The 20641-nt window shown below is 42.6% G+C and overlaps 1 protein-coding gene and 1 pseudogene across 2 annotated transcripts; one reads left to right on the top strand and one right to left on the bottom strand.

The window, feature by feature from the left end:
• Positions 1 to 6135: 6135 nt before the first annotated feature.
• LOC143401512 (class I histocompatibility antigen, Gogo-OKO alpha chain-like) lies at positions 6136 to 9205 on the top strand. 2 transcript variants are annotated; one of them, XM_076859073.1, is made up of 7 exons: positions 6136 to 6208; positions 6471 to 6740; positions 6979 to 7254; positions 7843 to 8118; positions 8245 to 8368; positions 9002 to 9021; positions 9162 to 9205. In XM_076859073.1, exons 1-7 carry the CDS (start codon positions 6136 to 6138, stop codon positions 9203 to 9205), a joined length of 1083 nt encoding a protein of 360 aa, XP_076715188.1. The 2 variants fall into 2 exon arrangements, with proteins under 2 accessions (XP_076715188.1, XP_076715189.1); XM_076859074.1 differs by lacking the exon at positions 7843 to 8118.
• Positions 9206 to 11716: 2511 nt separating this feature from the next.
• LOC143402067 (saoe class I histocompatibility antigen, A alpha chain pseudogene) lies at positions 11717 to 12813 on the bottom strand (annotated as a pseudogene).
• Positions 12814 to 20641: the final 7828 nt, after the last annotated feature.

Raw genomic sequence — 20641 nt, forward strand, 5'->3', positions numbered from 1 at the left:
TCTTGCCAACCTGGCCATCTGGCCACAAGTGGTTGCTCTAGGACTTACTAAGAAACTTTTTCAGATTTATATTAACTTAATTTCAGCAAGATATGAAAAATTCTTTTATTTGTTCTAACTAGTTATACATGACAGCAGAATGCATTTTGATGCGTTGTATACAAAAGAAGCTCAATTTTTTCATTTCTCTGGTTGCACACAATGTAGAGTTGCACCATACATTCAGTAATACATGTACCTAGGGTAAAGATGTTCATCTCATTCCACCAGCTTTCCTACGCCCTTGCCCCCAGCTTCCCTCCTTCCTTCCTGCCTGCCTTCCTTCTCTTTGCCCAATCATAGATCCTCCTTTCTTCCCATGCTGCCCCCATTATGGATCAACACCCACTTATCAGAGAGAACATTTGACCTTTGGTTTTGGGGATTAACTTACTTTGCTTATCGTGATATTTTCCAACTCCATCCATTTACTTGAAAATGCCATAATTTTACTCTCTTTTAATATACAGTAATATCCCATTGTGTGTGTGTGTGTGTATGCATGACACAATTTCTTTACGCATTCAAGTATTCAAGGACATCTAGGTTGGTTCCACAGTTAAGCTATTGTGAATTGAGCTGCTATAAACAGTGATGTGGCTACATCACTATAGTATGCTGTTTTTAAGTCCTTTGGGTATAGGAGTGAGATAGCTGGGTCAAATGCTGCTTCCATTCCAAGTTTTCTAAGGAATCTCTATACTGCTTTCCAGAGTAGTTGCACCAATTTGCAGTGCCACCAGCAATGTATGAGTGTACCATTTCCCCACATCCTTACCAACACTTATTGTTGCTTGTATTCTTTTGTAAAATTTGTTCTAATTAGATATACATGATAGCAGAATGCATTTCAATACATTGTACAAAAATGGGGCACAATTTTTCATTTCTCTGGTTGTAAATGATGTAGAGTCATACGATTTGTGCAATCATACATGTACCTAGGGTAATGATGTCCTTCTCATTTCACCATCTTTCCTATCCCCATGCCCACTCCCCACACCACTCCAGGCCTCAGTTCTTGTGCCCCCAGGAAAGAAAATTTAGAGTCAGAAATGTAAAACCAAGCAAGAGAATTTTGTTATAAGTTAAAGTAAAGCTCAAGCAAAGAACACTCTCATGAGATAGAAAGTGGATCATCTCCCTGCAGAAAACTACAAAGGAAACTTGATACTACTTCCCAATTTGTAACCATTTGATGTTTACCAGAAGAATGGGGGTCTACCTTCTACAATCTTCACCAATCTGATATTTAACTTCTCCTTCACATTGAGTATTGTAATTTTTGAACCTAGTTGGTCCTTTCAGTAACTGTCACAGCAGCCATCCCATTCAGTGCATCTTCTTCCACAATTCAACCCTATTTAACACAGGTGCTGAGGTCAACAACCAGGCAAACTTTATTTTAGTTTTCATTTGTGCTACTAAAGAAATTTCCCTTCTGTTGTACATTGAGAGATTTATGGTTATAAATCCTAACTTTACAATGATCCAAGTAGAACATGTCAGTAGTTAGCCTCATAGATCTTTCCAAAATTGGCTCCCTTTTGTTTTCTCCTCTTTATTTTCAGGGTTAGTATACCTGTTTTTTTTTTTCCTATGAGTTACTAGTTTATTTGTTGTTAGTTTTGTGAAGTTTTTTGTTTTTTGTTTTTTGGGGGTTTTTCTGATACTGGAATTGAACCCAATGGCACTTAGCCACTGAGTCACATCCTTAGTCCCCCACCTTTTTTTTTAATTTTTAAAATTTGAGTCAAGAGTTCACTAAGTTGCTTGAGGCCTTACTAAGTTGCCCAGGCTGGGTTTGAACTTGCTCTCCTCCTCCTACAGCCTGACTGCTGCATATTTCTCTTTCTCTCTCTCTCTCCCTCAGATGATGAACACAGGCTTCAGTGGCCCCCACACTGCCTTCTACAAATGCCATTTCCAGGTCAGTTGGCTCTCTGGCCCTCTAAAGGGGCTATTTCTCACTTTCTCCTCTCTTCTCAAATCCCACTACTACTTGCCCACTCCTCACTCCTACAGGATGAACTTCTTTCTCTTTTCACTAGAGAAGAAATTAGGACTCAAGTAACAACTGCATCATAATCCCATCACACCTCCCATACCAGAAACTATCTTCATCTTCTTCCCATTGGTGATGATGGATGGGCTGTTGCTGTCTGAGGCCACCTCTGCACTTGGGAACAAGAATGGCCCCTCCTTCCCCTACATCATCACTTCCCGCTCTGTGGCTCATTCATTCTTGCATTAATCATACTGCAATATCTCCCATTAAAACCAACACGGCTAAACTCAGTAAATAAAGCAAAATCCTTCCATAAAAATCTCCCACCTATTCCTATGTCTCCCTCCCATTTCTGCCCTATTTCTCTGAAACACTTTAAAGAGAGACATCTGAGTCCTTTCTTTCATGTTTTCTTTTTAAACATTGGATTTTTGTTTTTCTTCCGGAACCATGGACAGAATTTGAAAGGTCAAATACTTCTACAAGGCTTGGTAAAAAGACAAATGGACTCAGTCTTTCATGCAGCCCCATTTCCTGATCCCCAGAGGCAGCCTACCTTACTTTGCTTGCCTGATGCTTTTATTGCTACCTCTGTGCCCCTAAACAGAATGCTAATAGGGCTTCTTCTTAGTTTTATGGTTTCATTTGCACTTTTAGTGGAAAACTTCCATTCACAGGCCCCTATCAGAGGGCAATCATTTTATAATGTTTGTTATACCAATGGTGTTTTCATTATTTGGACTAAGGAAATGTTATTCACAACCAGGCTTGTAGTCTTCATTACTTTCATTGCCTTGAAGTTTTAACTTCACTGCAGTTAATAAAACCATTCTTTTTTTCTTCTTCTTCTTCTTTTTTTTTTTTTTTTTTTGCTTAGTTTTCATTTGCTTAGTTTCTATTGTACTCATTACTGGAACTTTCCCAAACTCTTCCCCCATAGTGTCTGCTACAGTTTGAATGTGTGTTCCAAAGTTCTCATGTTGGAAACTTAATCTTCCATGTAGTGGTGTGGGTAGATGCGGCCTAAAGGGATGTGGGTGAGTCTTCAAGGTGCTGCTCTCATAATCTCAGATCTTTACTGTTATCTTGAGAGTGGATTTGACCCTCCCGCTTCTCTTGCCCTCTCTCTTTCTCCTTCTGTTGCATGAAGAAACAACAGGAAGGCCCTAACTAGATGCCAGTGACTTGACCTTGGACTTTATAGCCTTAAAAACAGTGAGAAGATAAATTTCTGTTCTTCATAATTTACTCAATATGTAGTATTCTGTTAGAGCAGCCAAATACACTAAGACAGTTTCCATGACTTTGTTCAAGCATATCCAGGATTCCACCAACTTGGTCTTTGTGAAGGCACCTGTCCCAGAGCCCTCAATACTTCCAGACCTGTACTGGATGCCTGCACATCTAGAATAAGGCTGAGTGTGCAGCCCTACTCTGCATGATTACACTACTGGTGTGACTCTGTACCATGTACAGTTAGAGAAATGAGAAGTTGTGCTCCATTTTTGTACAATGTATCAAAATGCATTCTACTGTCATGAGTAACTAATTAGAACAACAAATAAAAATTATTCATTTATATGAGCACTTTTTAATTTGTAAGAACTTCTTTTTGTTTTCTTTCTATATATAATTGTGCATAATTACTTGTTCACAAATACTATATCTTTTATATGTTTCAGCAATTATTGAAAACAATGGCAGAGGAACAAGCAAATAAGTTGGAACCAGTTGGGAGCATTCCACCGTTGGCTCAGAGCAGCAGTTCTCAAACAGATCTGTGGAATCCTTGGAGGTGTTTAGACTATTGCAAAGGATCCATAGGATCAAAAATCATTTTTATAATGTCACTAAAATATTATTCACACTAAAGGAAACCTTGGCAAGATGGAAGCTATGATACTAAACTGTAATAGTACTTATTGTATTCTTGAGTACCTTTTAATTGCAAAAGGGGAAAAAAATTCAGTTCTCTTAAACATCTGGTTGAAGTATTAAAAATCTTTATTTTTATTAAATTACCATTCCAGAGTCCACATTGTAAAAACACTTAATTGATAGCATAGAAAGTACACATAAAGCACTTCTATTATACTCCAGAATAAGAGTGTTTTTGTCAACAAAAGCCATTTGTTAGGTTGTATTGTTATGCCAGATTCGTGGGACCCCAATAGACCTCCAGGAGCCAAATCAGATGCAAGCACACAAGAGTCTTGATTGCAAGCTCGAGCCTGAACTCACAACCATTCCTGATGCAGTGGTCCCAGGGAGTGAGTCCTGGTCCTTTGTTCAGTGAGATTTTATAGGTTTGGGGAGGATACTCTATGCATCACAATATCACACAGCAAATCATTCCATACCGCAGGAAAATCAAATAACAACTCTTAATATTGATTTGCACATTCACTGTCGGGAACAAGTTGGGTAGGGGTAATTGGCTAGTACAAGAAAGACGGGGTGGGGGGGGCATTGTTTGAACTGATTGGTTTAGGCCACGAGGGGTGTACGTGATAAACTACATGGTTTCCCAATATGTTATCAACCACCATAAACTACTTGGGGGTCATCTGGCATTCCAGGTATTTTCCCTGTCTCATGCTGATTGGAGGTTGCTAGGGGGGTTGCTAGGAGTCCTCACCTAGCCTAACTGAGTCAGGGACACCTGGCACCACAGACCTCTCCTGTTATTTACAGAAAAACAACTCAGCAGGGTGGGTATGTGCTTAGGAGTGCTCTGTGGGGTTTTCCAAGGACAAGGGTCACGCCCCCTTCCTTAGGACAGGCCTTGAGGTAGAAGCTGCTGTTATTTATTTATTTATTTTTAAAAATGGAGTCACATTAGTTTCTTAGTATCAGCCATATTTTTTTGGAATATAATTTCTGCTTTTAAAAAATAAATGGCAGAAAAACTATTCTTTAGATTTCAATATTTGGCCAACATTCTAAAAAATGACCTGAGTCTGTCCCTTTGAGATAATCCGCAAACAGCAATATTTTCAATGACAAAGTAGGAAAATCTGAATTCACCACAATCACCTTGACAGACTCCCAAGTACCTACAAACTTTTTGGTGAAATCTGTGGTAATATCAACATATGACCTCTTGATTATTTGCACTTAAATATGTTAACACTAGAAGGTCTGTATAACTTGATCCATCAATGCAGGACTTTTAAAAATATCATGCATTAGCACAAGATCTATTCAGTATGCAAGACACACCCACAGACTTTAATACAATACAATATGAACTATTCAATGACAATGTTTCAGGGACCACATGGCAAAGAAACTTTAGGAAACTAACACTTGTGTCATTTTAGTGTAGTATCAAAGATGAATAGTCATGTTATCAAAAACGTTATTGAAAATATTCCTCCTACATAATTGTATTTAGCTGCATTTTTTGTTGTTTGTTTCAACCAAAGTCACAGGTTAAATACAGAAGATCTGAATATCTAACAGTTTTCTAGTGAAAAATAAAAAGAACTTTAAAAACTGTAAAAAGTAAAATGATCCAGTTTTCTGATTAAATCTTTTAATTTTGGAAAACAGTTAATTTCCTTAAAACTACTGTTAACATGCAAGTAGTTCTCAATACTCTGAAGGAATAAAATATCTTTAAATTGAAATTAATGCTTAATACAGCAAATATCGGTGACATAATCCACATTAACACAATTACATCTGGAGTGCACACTACTCTTTAACAGCAAATAAAGATCCTGACACCAAAACATTTGTTTACTCCCTGAGGCATGAATAAAGGGTACAGTGTAACAAAGAGTGATTGGTACAGAAGCATATTCCAAAGTTCCAGGTCCCCCAGCTTGGCTCTCAGAATCTAGAGAGGTGTCTTGGGTGTGGACACAGAGCACTGGGGATTTCCCCTTCTGCCTGAAGTTTCACTTCTCACTCTCCCAACCTGGTCCAGGTCTGTCTTCCCAGACACTCTTGACAGGGGCCCAGTTATTACTCCTATTGCGTGTCTTGCTCCTAGAGAAGCGAATCAGCGTCACCTTCACCGAGGTTCAGTTCTAAAGTTTCCACCCACCCGCCTGGATGCAGAATCTTCACAGAGCTGCACAATGGGGGTAGTGGCTCCCCGAGAGCTGCTCCTGCTGCTGTTGGGGACCCTGGCCCTGACGGACATTTGGGCAGGTGAGTGAAAGGTCAGGAGGGAAATGGCCTCTGAGTGGGAGTAGCTGGCAACAGTCCACTTATAGCTCAGGACCCAAGAAAGCCTATCCTTAGATCAGCTTTGGTCCTGAGCCTCCACTCTCTCCCCTAAGTCTTGCCCTCCCGCATCCCATCGCCCCTTTTGTATCTCTGGAGCCTACTCCTCTCCTCCTGGTGTTGTCAACCTGGACCTGGGTTGGGCACCAGAGGAGGGTGCACTTGGTCTCAGTTTCCCAGCCTACAGGCTCCCACTCCTTGAGGTATTTCGACACCTCCGTGTCCCGGCCGGGTCACGGGAAGCCTCGCTTCATCTCCGTGGGCTACGTGGACGACACGCAGTTCGTGCGCTTCGACAGCGACACCGAGAATCCCAGGGAGGAGGCGCGGGCGCCATGGATGGAGCAAGAGGGATCTGAGTTTTGGGACCAGATCACACAGATTTCCACGAGCAACGCACATCATCACCTAGTGTGCTTGAACAACCTGCGCGGGTACTACAACCAGAGCGCGGGCGGTGAGTGACCCCTGGCCCATGTCGGAGATCACACCTCCGATGTTCCTCATGGATGGTCCCAAGTTGGCAGTGATTCCCTGATTCTAGCTTCACTCCAAGAATGAGGGACCCATGGAGACCCTCGAACCAGAAAGTGCCCACGGGGACTGTGACCGGGTTTCGTTTACATTTAGTGGGGGAAACCCATAGGGTGGGCGGGGTGGGGTCGTGGCTGATCCCCCGGGGTGGGGGGACACAGGCTCTCACATACTCCAGAGGATTTGGGGCTGTGATGTGGGGCCAGACAGACGCTTCCTCCGCGGGTACAAGCAGTACGCCTACGATGGCAAGGATTACATCTCCCTGAATGAGGACCTGAGCTCCTGGACCTCAGCGGACGCAGCGGCACGAAACACCCAGCGGAAGTTGGAGGCAGCGGGTGACGCAGAGCACAGCAAGGCCTACCTGGAGGGTACCTGTGTGGAGGAGCTCCTCAGATATCTGGAGAACGGGAAGGAGGCATTGCAGCGCTTAGGTATTAGAGGCTGTGGGACTCCTGCCTGATCTCCTGTAGATCTCTCCACTCTCTTCCCACGGGAAAGGGAGGAGAATAACACTCACACTAGAACACCACCCTGCTCTTCCTCCAGAGGGAAGTGAGTCTGCCAGGTGCTGTACTGAGAGGAACTGAAGGCTGCTTTCTCTCAGGACAAGTAAGGGAGCTGGTCTCTCTCTCCCTGGCTGGTGGGAAAGACAATAAATACCTGACCACAGTTCCCCTGGCAACAGCCTTGGCATGTATGGTCAGGTCCACTCCAGCCTATTGTCTTTGAGGTGTGACTCCAACTTTTCAACATCTCTCAGCCACCACCCAGATCAGAACTCTAAGTCCCCATCAGACACCTGAAGCCTCTTACACTGGGTTGTCTCAACAAGATTCTAGAACTTTGCAAGGAATAGGAGATTATGCCAGAAGCTTCAACCCAGACTTGTGTCTAACTTTTGTGCTCCCTCCCCAACCCAAATTGTGCTGTCCATTCTCCAGATAGTCATGTGAGCACTGCTTCAGTGATCCAAGAGTGGTAATGCAAAAATGTCTGAATTTCCCTATTCTTTCCCTCAGACCCCCCAAAGACACATCTGACTCACCACACTAGCCCTGACGGAGATGTCACTCTGAAGTGCTGGGCCCTGGGATTCTACCCTAAGGAGATCACCCTGAACTGGCAACGAGATGGGGAGGACCAGATCCAGGACATGGAGCTTGTGGAGACCAGGCCTGCAGGGGATGGAAACTTCCAGAAATGGGCGGCTGTGGTGGTGTCTGCTGGAGAGGAGCAGAGATACACATGCCATGTGCACCATGAGGGGCTGCCTGAGCCCCTCATCCTGAGATGGGGTAAGGAGGGGATGAGGGCCCAGAGCCTGTTGTCAGGAAGCAGGAGACTTTCTGGAGATCCTCAGCAGGGTAGGGACTGAGAACTAGGGATGAGGGCCCCTCATCTAACTTCCCTGCCTCTCCCAGAGCCACCCTCTCAGCCCATCATGGGAATTGTTGCTGGCCTGGTCCTCCTTGGAGCTGTTATCACTGGAGCTGTGGTCCCTTTTGTCATGTGGAAGAAGAAAAACACAGGTAGGAAAAGTGCAGGGTCTAAATTTTTGTTCTACTGGTGGTTTCAAGTACCTGGTAGAAATGTGCCCTGCCTTGTTCATTGGAAGTAAAATCTACACATGTCCTTACCCAGCCTGGGATACTGTTTAATCTTTGTAAAACATATAAAAAATAAAAGACAAGTTATGCTTTTTGGGGGTGGGGTGGATGCCAGGGATGAACACAGGGGCACTCAACCACTGAGCAACATCCCCAGCCTTATTTTGTATTTTATTTAGAGACAGTATCTCACTGAGTTGCTTAGCACTTCACTCATACTAAGGCTGGCTGTGAACTCATGATCCTCCTGCCTTAGTCTCCTGAGGTGCTGGGATTATAGGCATGGGCCACCACACCCAGCAAATTTATCTTCTTGATTTTTGTGGTGAAAAGGACCTGATTCCCAACATTTAGAGGCCGGGTGGGAATTTCCTGCTCAGGGCAACCCTCCAGGAGAGAAATTGGAGCCATTCCTATCTATCTACTTTCTTCTTGTCTCCTGATTCTTCCCTACATCTGCAGTCACAGTTCTGGAGACTGTCCCAGTGTTCAGGACTAGGGGGAACCTCTAAGACCTGTCTTTAACCTGTTCTGTCACAGGATGTTTTCTTCCCAAAGGAGTAAAAAAAAGGACCTATGCTTCAGCTGCCTGTAAGTACGAAGAATAGTGATCCCCAAGGCCCTTGGGTTAGTGTAGTGGGAAGTGATGGGGGAGCTGATCCATCCCATAATTCCTTTATTATCCACATCTCCTGTGGACTCTGACCAGGTTCTCTTTTTGTTCTGCTCAGGTAATGACAGTGCCCAGGACTCTGATGTGTCTCTCACTGCTTAGAAAGGTGAGATCCTGGAGGGCCTAAAGAGGGAGAGAGGTTGGGGAATGGGGAGACTCCTGAGTTACAGGGCCTCTCACAAGGATTTTTGACATTTTCAGTGTATAATGGGTTGTTCAGAGTGTCTTTATTACAATTGAGTGATCTGAATTTGTTCATAATACTTTCTTTTACAGTGAGAGACAGCTGCCTCTGTGGGACTGAACAATACAGGATTTCTTAAGTTCTCTTCTTGCTTCCTACTGCAATTTCAAGGGGTCCCAACTTTTCTTTGTGCAGCTGGAATGTATGTGTCTGTATTCCTGTGATAATAAAGTGAGAAAATGGAGAGAGGAGAATATCCCACCAAGACCCCTCCCACACTATTCTGTTCTCTTCCTCAATCAACTTTCCTATGGTGCAAATTGGGGCTGAGATGTCTCCATTCCTGATTTAGCCTTTTGTTGCCCTGAGCTGTAACTGCTTCTTTCCCTATTGAAAAAATGAATCTGAATATTGATTTCTATTTCAAATTTGTGCCATGAAATATGGTCAATGGGTTAATTAAATGGAAGGAAGTTTCCTAAAATCAATAGAGAAAATAAAACCTGAAACCTTACAGAATCCATGTGTTTGCTGTGCTGAGTCTGCTGCGGGTGGGGACAGGAGAATGATGAAAGCAGCTGAGGATGGACATGGCAGCACCCAGACTGGGCTCAGTCCCCCCTGGGCCTTGATGTGGTCACTCCTCAGCTGGATCATCTTCCCTGTACCTTAGTCCTGTCCCTTTGATTGAACCTCATCCCATCAGGACCTGTGATGACAGGGACTCAAGGATTCCCAGGGCTGGTCCTGTCTCCAGGACCATGGGTAGGGAGGTCTTCATGCCACAAGGACTAAGACCTGAGTCTAATCTTCTGCTCCCATCTAATTTGGCTTCTCAGTTTCTACAGAGAATTATCCTTGTTTTTGTGATTAAGTGTGAGTTCTGGTCTCATCTCCTCTGGGTTGTCTCTCATCTTGACAGCAGCAGGAGTTTTGGGTTTTTGTCGTTTTTGTTTTGTTTTGTTTTGTTTTGTTTTTGTTTTGTTTTTCCTGTCATTGTCCCACAAAACCCAGGCCAGTTTCCTGGATTGTATTTTCCATCATTCCTCCAATATTTTTAAGGGAACCATATATGGGAATAGCTGAGAGGAAGAATCTCATGATTTCTCATGTTAGATAAAATCCTCTTAGGATTCTAATCTTCCCTATTAGCAGTTTCACTGGCTTTAGCTGTACTAATCCTAGTATTTGCTTCATTTTGGATTTCTGGATTGATAATACAGAGTCTAATACAGGCTTCTAGTTAGTTGGGAAATACGACCTATTAGTCAACCATCATCTTTTCTGAAGATCAAAATGTCCTTAGCTGCTGTGGAGAGCAGGAGGGTTGATGTGGAGGGAGGGAGGGCAGCACTTGTGAGAAAAGCACAAATGGCTCTGACCTTGGTGTGAAAAGCCCTTGTGCTGCAGATGCCACAGCAGCATTTGATCTGAGGCTCCATTAATAAAGACAATGTCTCTAGAAGAGGGAGGGCTGACACTGATCATTCATTCAGCTCTCATTTATTGAATACTGAGTAGATGGCACACAGTTTATACCTAGTATACATTGGGGAACTGAAAACAAACCAAAAGTTCCACCCTTATGGAGGCTGTGTTCTGTAGGAAAGAGGAAGAAGATATATTTGAGTTAAGCACAGTAAATAAGGTCAGTGTTCATGTTAGGTGGTAAGTATTGCTAGGCCGGTGTCAGAGTGGGTTTGTGGGGACAGAGAAGGTGGCTGTTTTACTAGGGGACTCAGCATGGGACTTATTAGCAAGGTGACATTTGAGGATGGACTTGAAGGACATGAAGGAATTTGTCAGGATGTTTGGAGGAAGATCTTACTAGGCAGGAGGAAGCTCCAAAGCAAATGCACCAGGGCAGGATCCTGTGTGTGTGTTCTGGGGAGAGAAAGGATCTGGGATGTACTTAGCAGAGTCACTGAGAAGAGTTCAGAGGCACCACCAGTCTCAGAACTATCTGGAGTTTGATGGAAGAATCCTGCATGAGTTAGGCAGTTTTGAGCAAAGATATGGTTCATCTTTCCAAAGCATCAATCGTATGATTGAGTTGAGAACAGAATTGAGATGGGAGGACTAGCAAGGCAGCAGGGAAACTATAGGGAAATAATCAGTCCTATGTGGAAAAGCTGGAGTCACACCTCTAAAGTCACTGGACTGCAATGGACCTGACAACCTTTCTTGATACCAAGACTTCTGCCAGGGAACTGTGCTCAGTTGTTTATTGTCTTTCCCACCAGCCCCGGAGAAAGAGGCAGGATGATTTACTTGTCCTGAGAGAAAGCAACCTTCAGTTACTCTATATTACAACATCTGGGAATTCAGGCCAGCTCACTTCCTTCTGGTTTGGAAACAGGGCGTCGCTCCAGCATGGGTGCCATTCTCCTCCCCTCCTTGTTGGAACTAGTGGAGAGATCTACAGGACATCAAGCAGGTGTCCTGAAGCCGCTCATACCTATGCCCTGCAGCATCTCCTTCCTGTTCTCTGGGTGTCTGCCAAGGCATTCCACACAGGTGCCCTCCGCATAGGCCCTCTGGTGCTCTGCAACGCCTACATCTTCCCCCTTGAGCTAGGTGATCTGAGCCGCCTGTCAGCTGCTGTCCAGGAGCGCAGGTCCTTGTTCAGGGCGAAGTAATCCAGGCCACCTTAAGCGTGCTGCTAATACCCGCGGAAGAGGTGCCCATCTGGCCCCACGCTGCAGCCATACATCTTCTGGTATCTTCTGCGTCTCCGCACCACACACCCTACGGGTTTTTCCTCTAAAATGAAAACCGTAACCTGATCACAGCCCCCGCGGGCGTTTTCTGGGTCGAGGGTCTCCGAGGGTCCCTCAGCCTTGGGGTGAAGCTCGGCTTGGGGAATCCCTGTCGACTCAGGACCATCCTTGAGGAATAGGAGCCGTCGCGACCTCCGACAGGGGCCAGGTCAGTCACCACCCGGCTCTGGTTGTAGTAGCCGCTCAGGGTGTTCAAGTCCACTCCGTAAGTCTGTAGGTCTTCCTTGGCTTTCTGTGTCTCCGTTCCCATACTTAGGCCCTTCCTGCTCTATCCAAGGCGCTCGCGGCTCCATCCTTGGGGTCTTGGAGTCGCTGTCAAAGAGCACGAGTGTCGTCCACCTAGCCCAAAGAGATTAAACGGGGCTCCCCGCGGCCAGGCCGGGACACGGAGGTGTCGAAATACCTCATGGAGTGGGAGCCTAGGGGAGGGAAGGGACTAAGACCCTCGCGACCCTGCTATCCTCAGGCGTCTGACCCAGGTCCCGGGTTGACAACACCAGGAGGAAGGAGGTGGAGTCTAGAGGCCGCAATGGGGCGGTGGGACGCGGGAGGGCAGGACTTAGGGGCGGGAGTGGAGGGTCAGGAAAAGCCTCGCCAGGGTGGGGAAGGTCTGGGCCAGGGGCAACAGGGGACATGGCTTCCCCGGGTCCTGCGTGCTCAAGGGATGTAGGTCGTTTCCCTCCCGACCTCACACTCACCGGCGTCAGAGCCCCTGAAGGCAGCAGGAGCAACATTTGGGGAGTCATTACCCCACTCTGCAGCTCTGGGGCCCGGGACTGGGGCTGGGGTGAACTTTAAAACCAAACCTCCTTAACATTATTGGCTTTTCTAGGAAAAAGACTGAGGTCGCATCAGATGTGTCGGGGCAGAACGACATTACCCAAGTTGGAAGAAGAAATGAAAGTCCAGGGAGATGGGGAATCCCCAGTCCTCTGAACCCACACCCAGACCCTGAGAACCCCGCCCAGGGGTGGGACTTTCTCAGAACACTCCTCTTTACTAAACATTCTTTGTTACACCATACCTTGATTCCTGACCCAGGGTGTAAATCATCAGTTCTCAAACGTTTTGTTTTCAGAGATCTTTATATGCTCTAAGAAAGTTAGTGTGCCTTCCAGAGGTAATCATGCTTTTGTGGATGATGTCCATCAATATTTGCCATATTAGAAATTAATTCCATTTTAAATATGTTATTTCTTCTAAGTATTAATAAGTTATTGAATGTTAAGAGACACAATAATTCTAAAAAGAAATAAGTGTTTTCCAAAATCAGAAGATTTAATTGGAAGACTGGATTGTTTTACATTTTACAACTGTGAAAGTCCTTTCTATTTGTCATTAGAGAATGCTAGATAGTTGTATTTTCCTCATTTAGTCTGTTGGAAAAAAAAGTGTAGCCTTACACAAATGTACAGGAGGAATATTTTTAATAACATTTTCAATAACTGGCTGTTCATCTTTGATATTATACTAAATTGACACAAGAGTGTCACAGAAGGAAAATAACTGTTCTAAGATGCATGTTGAATGGATGGCCAAAATCCAGAATAAATGAAGAACATTTGCAACTTATTAATGAGACAGACAACACTTCACTCCATGGAGGTGAATAAAAGTTCACAGGAAAAGCTATGCAAGTCACTAATAAGTACTTGAAAAGATGCTCACCTTCACCAGGTATCACAAGGTATTACCTCACGTCAACTAGAATGAACAGCATGAAAAACACTTATGAAAATAACACATATGAAGAGGATGTCAGCAGTTGGAAATCTCATACATGCTGCAAGGAATGTGAAAAAAAATTACAGCCCATTTGTTAAAACAGTATCACAATCCCTGATACTATTAAAAATACACGTACCATATGACCTAATAATCCCATCCTTAGGCATTCATATGAAAGAAAAGGAAGCATCATCAAAAGAAACAATAAGAGAGGTAAATAGGGAGCCTACATCCTGGGAACAAATCTTTACTCCTCACACTTCAGACAGAGCCCTAATATCCAGAGTATACAAAGAACTCAAAAAATTAGACAATAAGATAACAAATAACCCAATCAACAAATGGGCCAAGGATCTGAACAGACACTTCTCAGAGGAGGACATACAATCAATCAACAAGTACATGAAAAAATGCTCACCATCTCTAGCAGTCAGAGAAATGCAAATCAAAACCACCCTAAGATACCATCTCACTCCAGTAAGATTGGCAGCCATTATGAAGTCAAACAACAACAAGTGCTGGCGAGGATGTGGGGAAAAGGGTACACTTGTTCATTGTTGGTGGGACTGCAAATTGGTGCAGCCAATCTGGAAAGCAGTATGGAGATTTCTTGGAAAACTGGGAATGGAACCACCATTTGACCCAGCTATTCCCCTTCTCGGTCTATTCCCTAAAGACCTAAAAAGAGCATGCTACAGGGACACTGCTACATCGATGTTCATAGAAGCACAATTCACAATAATAAAACTGTGGAACCAACCTAGATGCCCTTCAATAGACGATTGGATAAAAAAAAAATGTGGCATTTATACACAATGGAGTATTACTCTGCATTAAAAAATGACAAAATCATAGAATTTGGAGGAAAATGGATGGCATTAGAGCAGATTATGCTAAGTGAAGCCAGCCAATCCCTAAAAAACAAATGCCAAATGTCTTCTTTGATATAAGGAGAGTAACTAAGAACAGAGTAGGGACGAAGAGCATGAGAAGAAGATTAACATTAAACAGGGATGAGAGGTGGGAGGGAAAGGGAGAGAGAAGGGAAATTGCATGGAAATGGAAGGAGACCCTCAGGGTTATACAAAATTACATACAAGAGGAAGCGAGGGGAAAGGGAAAAATAATACAAGGGGGAGAAATGAATTACAGTAGAGGGGGTAGAGAGAGAAGAGGGGAGGGGAGGGGAGGGGAGGGCAGGGGGGATAGTAAAGGATAGGAAAGGCAGCAGAATACAACAGACACTAGTATGGCAATATATAAATCAATGGAAGTGTAACTGATGTGATTCTGCAATCTGTATACGGGGTAAGAATGGGAGTTCATAACCCACTTGAATCAAAGTGTGAAATATGATATATCAAGAACTATGTAATGTTTTGAACAGCCAACAATAAAAAAATAAAAAATAAAGTAAGAAAGAGTTTATAAAAAGAGAAAAAAAAAGAAAAGGAAGCATCATAATACTAGATCTTAAACTATACTACAAAGCTATAATAACAAAACAGCATGATATTGGCACCAAAGTGACACATAGACCAATGACACAGAATAGAAGAAACAGAGACAAACCCACATAAATACAGTTATCTCGTACTAGACAAAGGTGCCAAAAACATACAATGGAGAAAAGATAGCCTGTTCAACAAATGGTGCTGGGGAAATTTTAAATCCATATGCAGCAAAATGAAAATAAACCTCTATCTCTCACCGTGCACAAAACTCAATTCAAAGTGAATCAAGGAATTAGACAGATGAAAGAAATTAAAGGGATATGGATAGGAAAAGAAGAACTCAGATTAGCACTATTTGCTGATGATATGATTCTACACCTAGAATATCCAAAAAAATTCCACCCAGAAACTTCTAGAACTAGTAAATGAATTCATCAAAGTAGCAGGATACAAAATCAACACCCATAAACCAAAGGCATTTCTGTATATCAGTGACAAATCCTCAGAAAGGGAAATAAGGAAAATTACCCCATTTACAATAGCCTCAAAAAAAATAAAATACTTGGGAATCAACCTAACAAGAGAGGTGAAAGACCTCTACAATGAAAACAATGAACACTAAAGAAAGAAATTAAAGAAGACCTTAGAAGATGTGAAGATCTCCCTTGTTCTTGGATAGGCAGAATTAATATTGTCAAAATGGCCATACTACCAAAAGCATTACACAGATTTAATGCAATTCCAATCAAAATCCCAATGATATTCCTCATAAAAATAGAAAAAGCAGTCATTAAATTCATCTGGAAAAATAAGAGACCCAGAATAGCTAAAGCAATCCTTAGCAAGAGGAGTGAAGCAGGTGACATCACTATACCAAACCTTAAACTATACTACAGAGCAATAGTATCAAAAACAGCATGGTATTGACACCAAAATAGACTGGTAGACCAATGGCACAGAATAGAGGATGCAGAGACTAACCCACAGATAATTACAGTTATCTTATATTAGATATAAGATAATTACAGTTATCTTATATTAGACAAAGGCACCAAAAACATACATTAGAAAAAAGATAGCCTCTTCAACAAATGGTGCTGGGAAAACTGGAATTTCATATGCAACAAAATGAAATTAAACCCCTCTCTCTCGCTATGTACAAAACTCAACTCAAAGTGGATCAAGGATCTAAGAATTAAACCAGAGACATTGCACCTATTAGAAGAAAGAGTAGGCCCAAATTGCCATCTTGTTGGATTAGACCCCAGCTTCCTTAATAAGACTCTATAGCACAAGAATTAAAATCAAGAATTAATAAATGGGATGGATTCAAACTAAAAAACTTCTTCTGGGCAAAATAAACAATTGGTGAGATAAATAGAGAGCCTACATCTTGGGAGCAAATTTTTACCACTTGCACTGAAAAATCAGCCTCTACCTCAGAGCAAAGCCTGTCCAAGGAAGAGGGCGTGACCCTTGTCCTTGGAAAGACCCACAAATCACTCCTAGGCACATACCCACCCTGCTGAGTTGTTTATATACAAATAACAGGAGAGATCTGCTGTGCCAAGTGTCCCTGACTCAGTCAGGCTAGGTGGAGACCCATAGTAACCCCCTAGCAGCCAACAATCAGCATGAGACTCGGAAAATACCTGGGATGCCAGATGACCTTTCCAGTAGTTTATGGTGGTTGATAATATGTTGGGAAACCACGTAGTTCAGCACGTACTCCCCTCATGGCTTAAACCAATCAGTTAAAACGAATCCCCCTCTTTTACTATCCAATCACCCTTACCCAACTTGTTCCCGCCAGTGACTGTGTTAATCATGTTTTAGAGTTTTTATTATGATTTTCCTGCAGTGTGTGATGATTTGCTAAGAGATGCTATGATGTATGTGAAGTCCCTGCCTTCCCCAAAGAGTGTATAAAACTTCTGCAAACCTGGGCTCGGGGCCTCTCAGCATTACCAGTTGTGGGTGTGCACGCAGAGGACTGAGCTAGCTCGCAATAAACACTTCTTTGCTGCTTACATCCACCTTGGTCTCTGGTGGTCTTTTGGGGGTCCCAAATTCAAGCATAACAGCACATCAGATAGAGCACTAATCTCTAGGGTATATAAGGAACTCAAAAAACAAAAAACAAACAAACAACAACAACAAAAAAGCCCAATCAATAAATGGGCCAAGGAACTGTACAGGCAACTCTCAGAAGATATATACAATCAATCAACAAATATATATAAAAAAATCTTCAACATCTCTCTAACAATTAGAGAAATGCAAATCAAAACTAAGATTTCATCTCACTCCAGTCAGAATGACAACTATGAAGAACACAAACAACAATAAGTGTCGTCGAGGGTGTGGGGAAAAATGTACACTCATACATTGCCTGTAGGACTGTAAATTGGTACACTCAATATGGAAAGCAGTATGGAGATTCCTTGGAAAACTGGGAATGGAACCACCACTTGACCCAGCTATCCCACTCCTCGGTCTATACCCAAAGAACTTTAAAACAGCATACTGCAGGGACATAGCCACATCAATGTTTATAGCAGCACAATTCACAATAGCTAAACTGGGGAACCAACCTACATGCCCTTCAGTAGATGAATGGATAAAGAAAATGTGATATATATATACACAATGGAATATTATTCAGCATTAAAAGAGAATAAAATCATGGCATTTGAAGGTAAATAGATGGAGTTGAAGAATATAATGCTAAGTGAAATCAGCCAATCTCCCCCCCCCCAAAAAAAAAACAAATGCTGAATGTTTTCTCTGATATAAGGAGGCTGATTCATAGTGGGGTTGGGAGGGGGAGCATGGGAAGATTAGATGAATTCTAGATAGAGCAAAGGAGTAAGAGGGGAAGGGAGGGAACATGGGGGTAGGAAAGATATTGGAATGAAATGGACATCATTACCCTAAGTAATGGGAATCAGATACTGTGAATATCTGTGGATATCTGTGGATAACTGTGGATAGACCCACACATTGGATCACCAGGCCTCTGACTAATTGCCAAGTGCATGAACTTGAGCATAGATCCTCAGCCCTAGCAAAACCTACAAAGATACTCCATATTAGACCCGATTTACCTAACTTCACTAACTACCTATCTTTAAATCTGGTTTCATTTAGAAAACTTAAGATCTGCCCTCTTAGCATATTTCAAGTACACCTGCAGTATTACTAGTTATAGTAACCAAGTTGTATATTAATATACTACATCTCCAGTCCTTAGTCATGTGGCATATCTTAAATGTAGTACTCTTTGACTAATACATTTCCCCAACATCAGATTCCACATATAGTGAGATCAGGCAGTATTTCTATACCTGTCTTACTGAAAAACCAGCCTCTACCTCAGGCAAAGCCTGTCCAAGGAAGGGGCATGACCTTTGTCCTTGGAAAGACCCACAAATCACTCCTACGCACATACCCACCCTGCTGAGTTGTTTATATACAAATAACAGGAGAGATCTACTGCACCAGGTGTCCCTGACTCAGTCAGCCTAGGTGGGGACCCATAGCAACCCCCTAGCAGCCACCAATCAGTATGAGACAGGGAAATACCTGGGATGCCAGATGACCCTTCCAGTAATTTATGGTGGTTGATAATATGTTGGAAACCCATGTAGTTCAGCACATACTCCCCTCATGGCTTAAACCAATCAGTTCAAACGAATCCCCCTCTTGTAGTAACCAATCACCCCTGCTCAACTTGTTCCTGCCAGTGAATGTGCTAATCATATTTTAGAGTTGTTTTATGATTTTCCTGTGGTGTGTGATGATTTTCTAAGAGATGCTATGATGTATGTGGGGGTCCCTGCCTTCCCCAAAGAGTGTATAAAACTACTGCAAACCCTGGGCTCGGGGCCTTTCAGTGTCACCAGATGCTGTGTGTGCATGGAGGACCGAGCTAGCTCGCAATAAACACCTCTTTACTGCTTACATCGATCTTGGTCTCTGGTGGTTTTTGGGGGGTCCCGAATTCGAGCATAACATTATTTCATTTATCATAATGTCCCCCTGATTTATCCATATTATTAATAGCAAAGGAGAAGATTTAAAAGTAAATTCTGTTTCAATTTGTTCCACAGCAATAAGTAACTATAATAGACACTTGCAACCAAACTGGGGAGCCATCTTAAAAAAGTGTAAAAGGATGGAGTATCATTTGAACTGGGAAATGAGTGAACATTAAAGGACTTTGAAGAAACTTTTTAGGAGAACTTGATTAGTAGAAACAGAAATGTAAGGTACAGAGACAGTACAAAATAAAAAGAGACTTATAGAGCCCTCCAGTTCTACCAGCAAGAAGCACTGAAGAAATTATGCAACCACAAACATAGGCTGCATTTCATTGAGAGAAAAAACAATGAACTACCAAGAGTGCAAAATAGATCTATCTCACTCTGTAGAAGTGAGATAGAAACTTCCCAGAAAGGGTTCTTGGGAAAAACAAAGACTGAATCCTAATCAAGAAACCTCCAGCATTTGCCTGGCGTATTTGAACATTGTGGCAGACCAGGAGCTCCTTTGTGTCTTTGTGTTGTTGTGCTGGCTGTCATCCAAAATAAGTTACATAAAAATGCTAAGATCCAACATGTTTACTTTGTTGCTGATCCAAAAAAGAAAGTGTTGAGCCTTTCCTGACTGACACAGATGCTATTGGTAGGATTTTATTCCTCTCCCTAACCTTGTTGAGAAGGTTCTTTTCAATTTCTATAGTCCTAGAGATTTTACCATGAAGTGATGTTGAATTTAAACAAATAACTTTTCCTGGATCCATTATAATGAGCCTGTGACATTTCACCATGATTCTCCTAATATGGCGATATGGATTTTTGTTTTATTCTAAAACAAAAGACCAACCCTGATTTCCCATGATAGGATAAAACCATCTGTGAACAGATGTATACTGCTTTTTGCCTATTTTTGTACTTGATTTCCTAACATGTTTTTCAGATTTTTTAGTGTTAAGGTCTGTAAACAAGTCAGATTGGCACCTGTTATTTTGCCAGAGAAATGTTAGAGTCTGTAAACAAGTCTGCATGGCGCCTGGCAAAATGCCAGAGGGAGTGGTTTGTGAAGTAACAAAAGCAAGCCATTAAGTGTGGAGATTCCTTATTGGTTGACTGCTGTATCTATTTTATGCTAATTAGATAAGCTGTGTAAAATGTATAAATATCGCTCAGATCCTACAATAAACGGCTCTCACTCCTGCTGCATCAACGTACACAAGTTATTCGTCAACCCCCAGATATTTTGCCCAGCCAGCCGGGCTGCGGCATTTTAGTCCAAGCTCATGAAGGATTTTGGCTATTGTTCTCTTTGTTGTGATCTTTGCCTAGTTTTGGAAGCAGTATAATAATGGTCT

Source organism: Callospermophilus lateralis, chromosome 6 (genome assembly GCF_048772815.1).
Source record: "Callospermophilus lateralis isolate mCalLat2 chromosome 6, mCalLat2.hap1, whole genome shotgun sequence".
NCBI lineage: Eukaryota > Metazoa > Chordata > Mammalia > Rodentia > Sciuridae > Callospermophilus > Callospermophilus lateralis.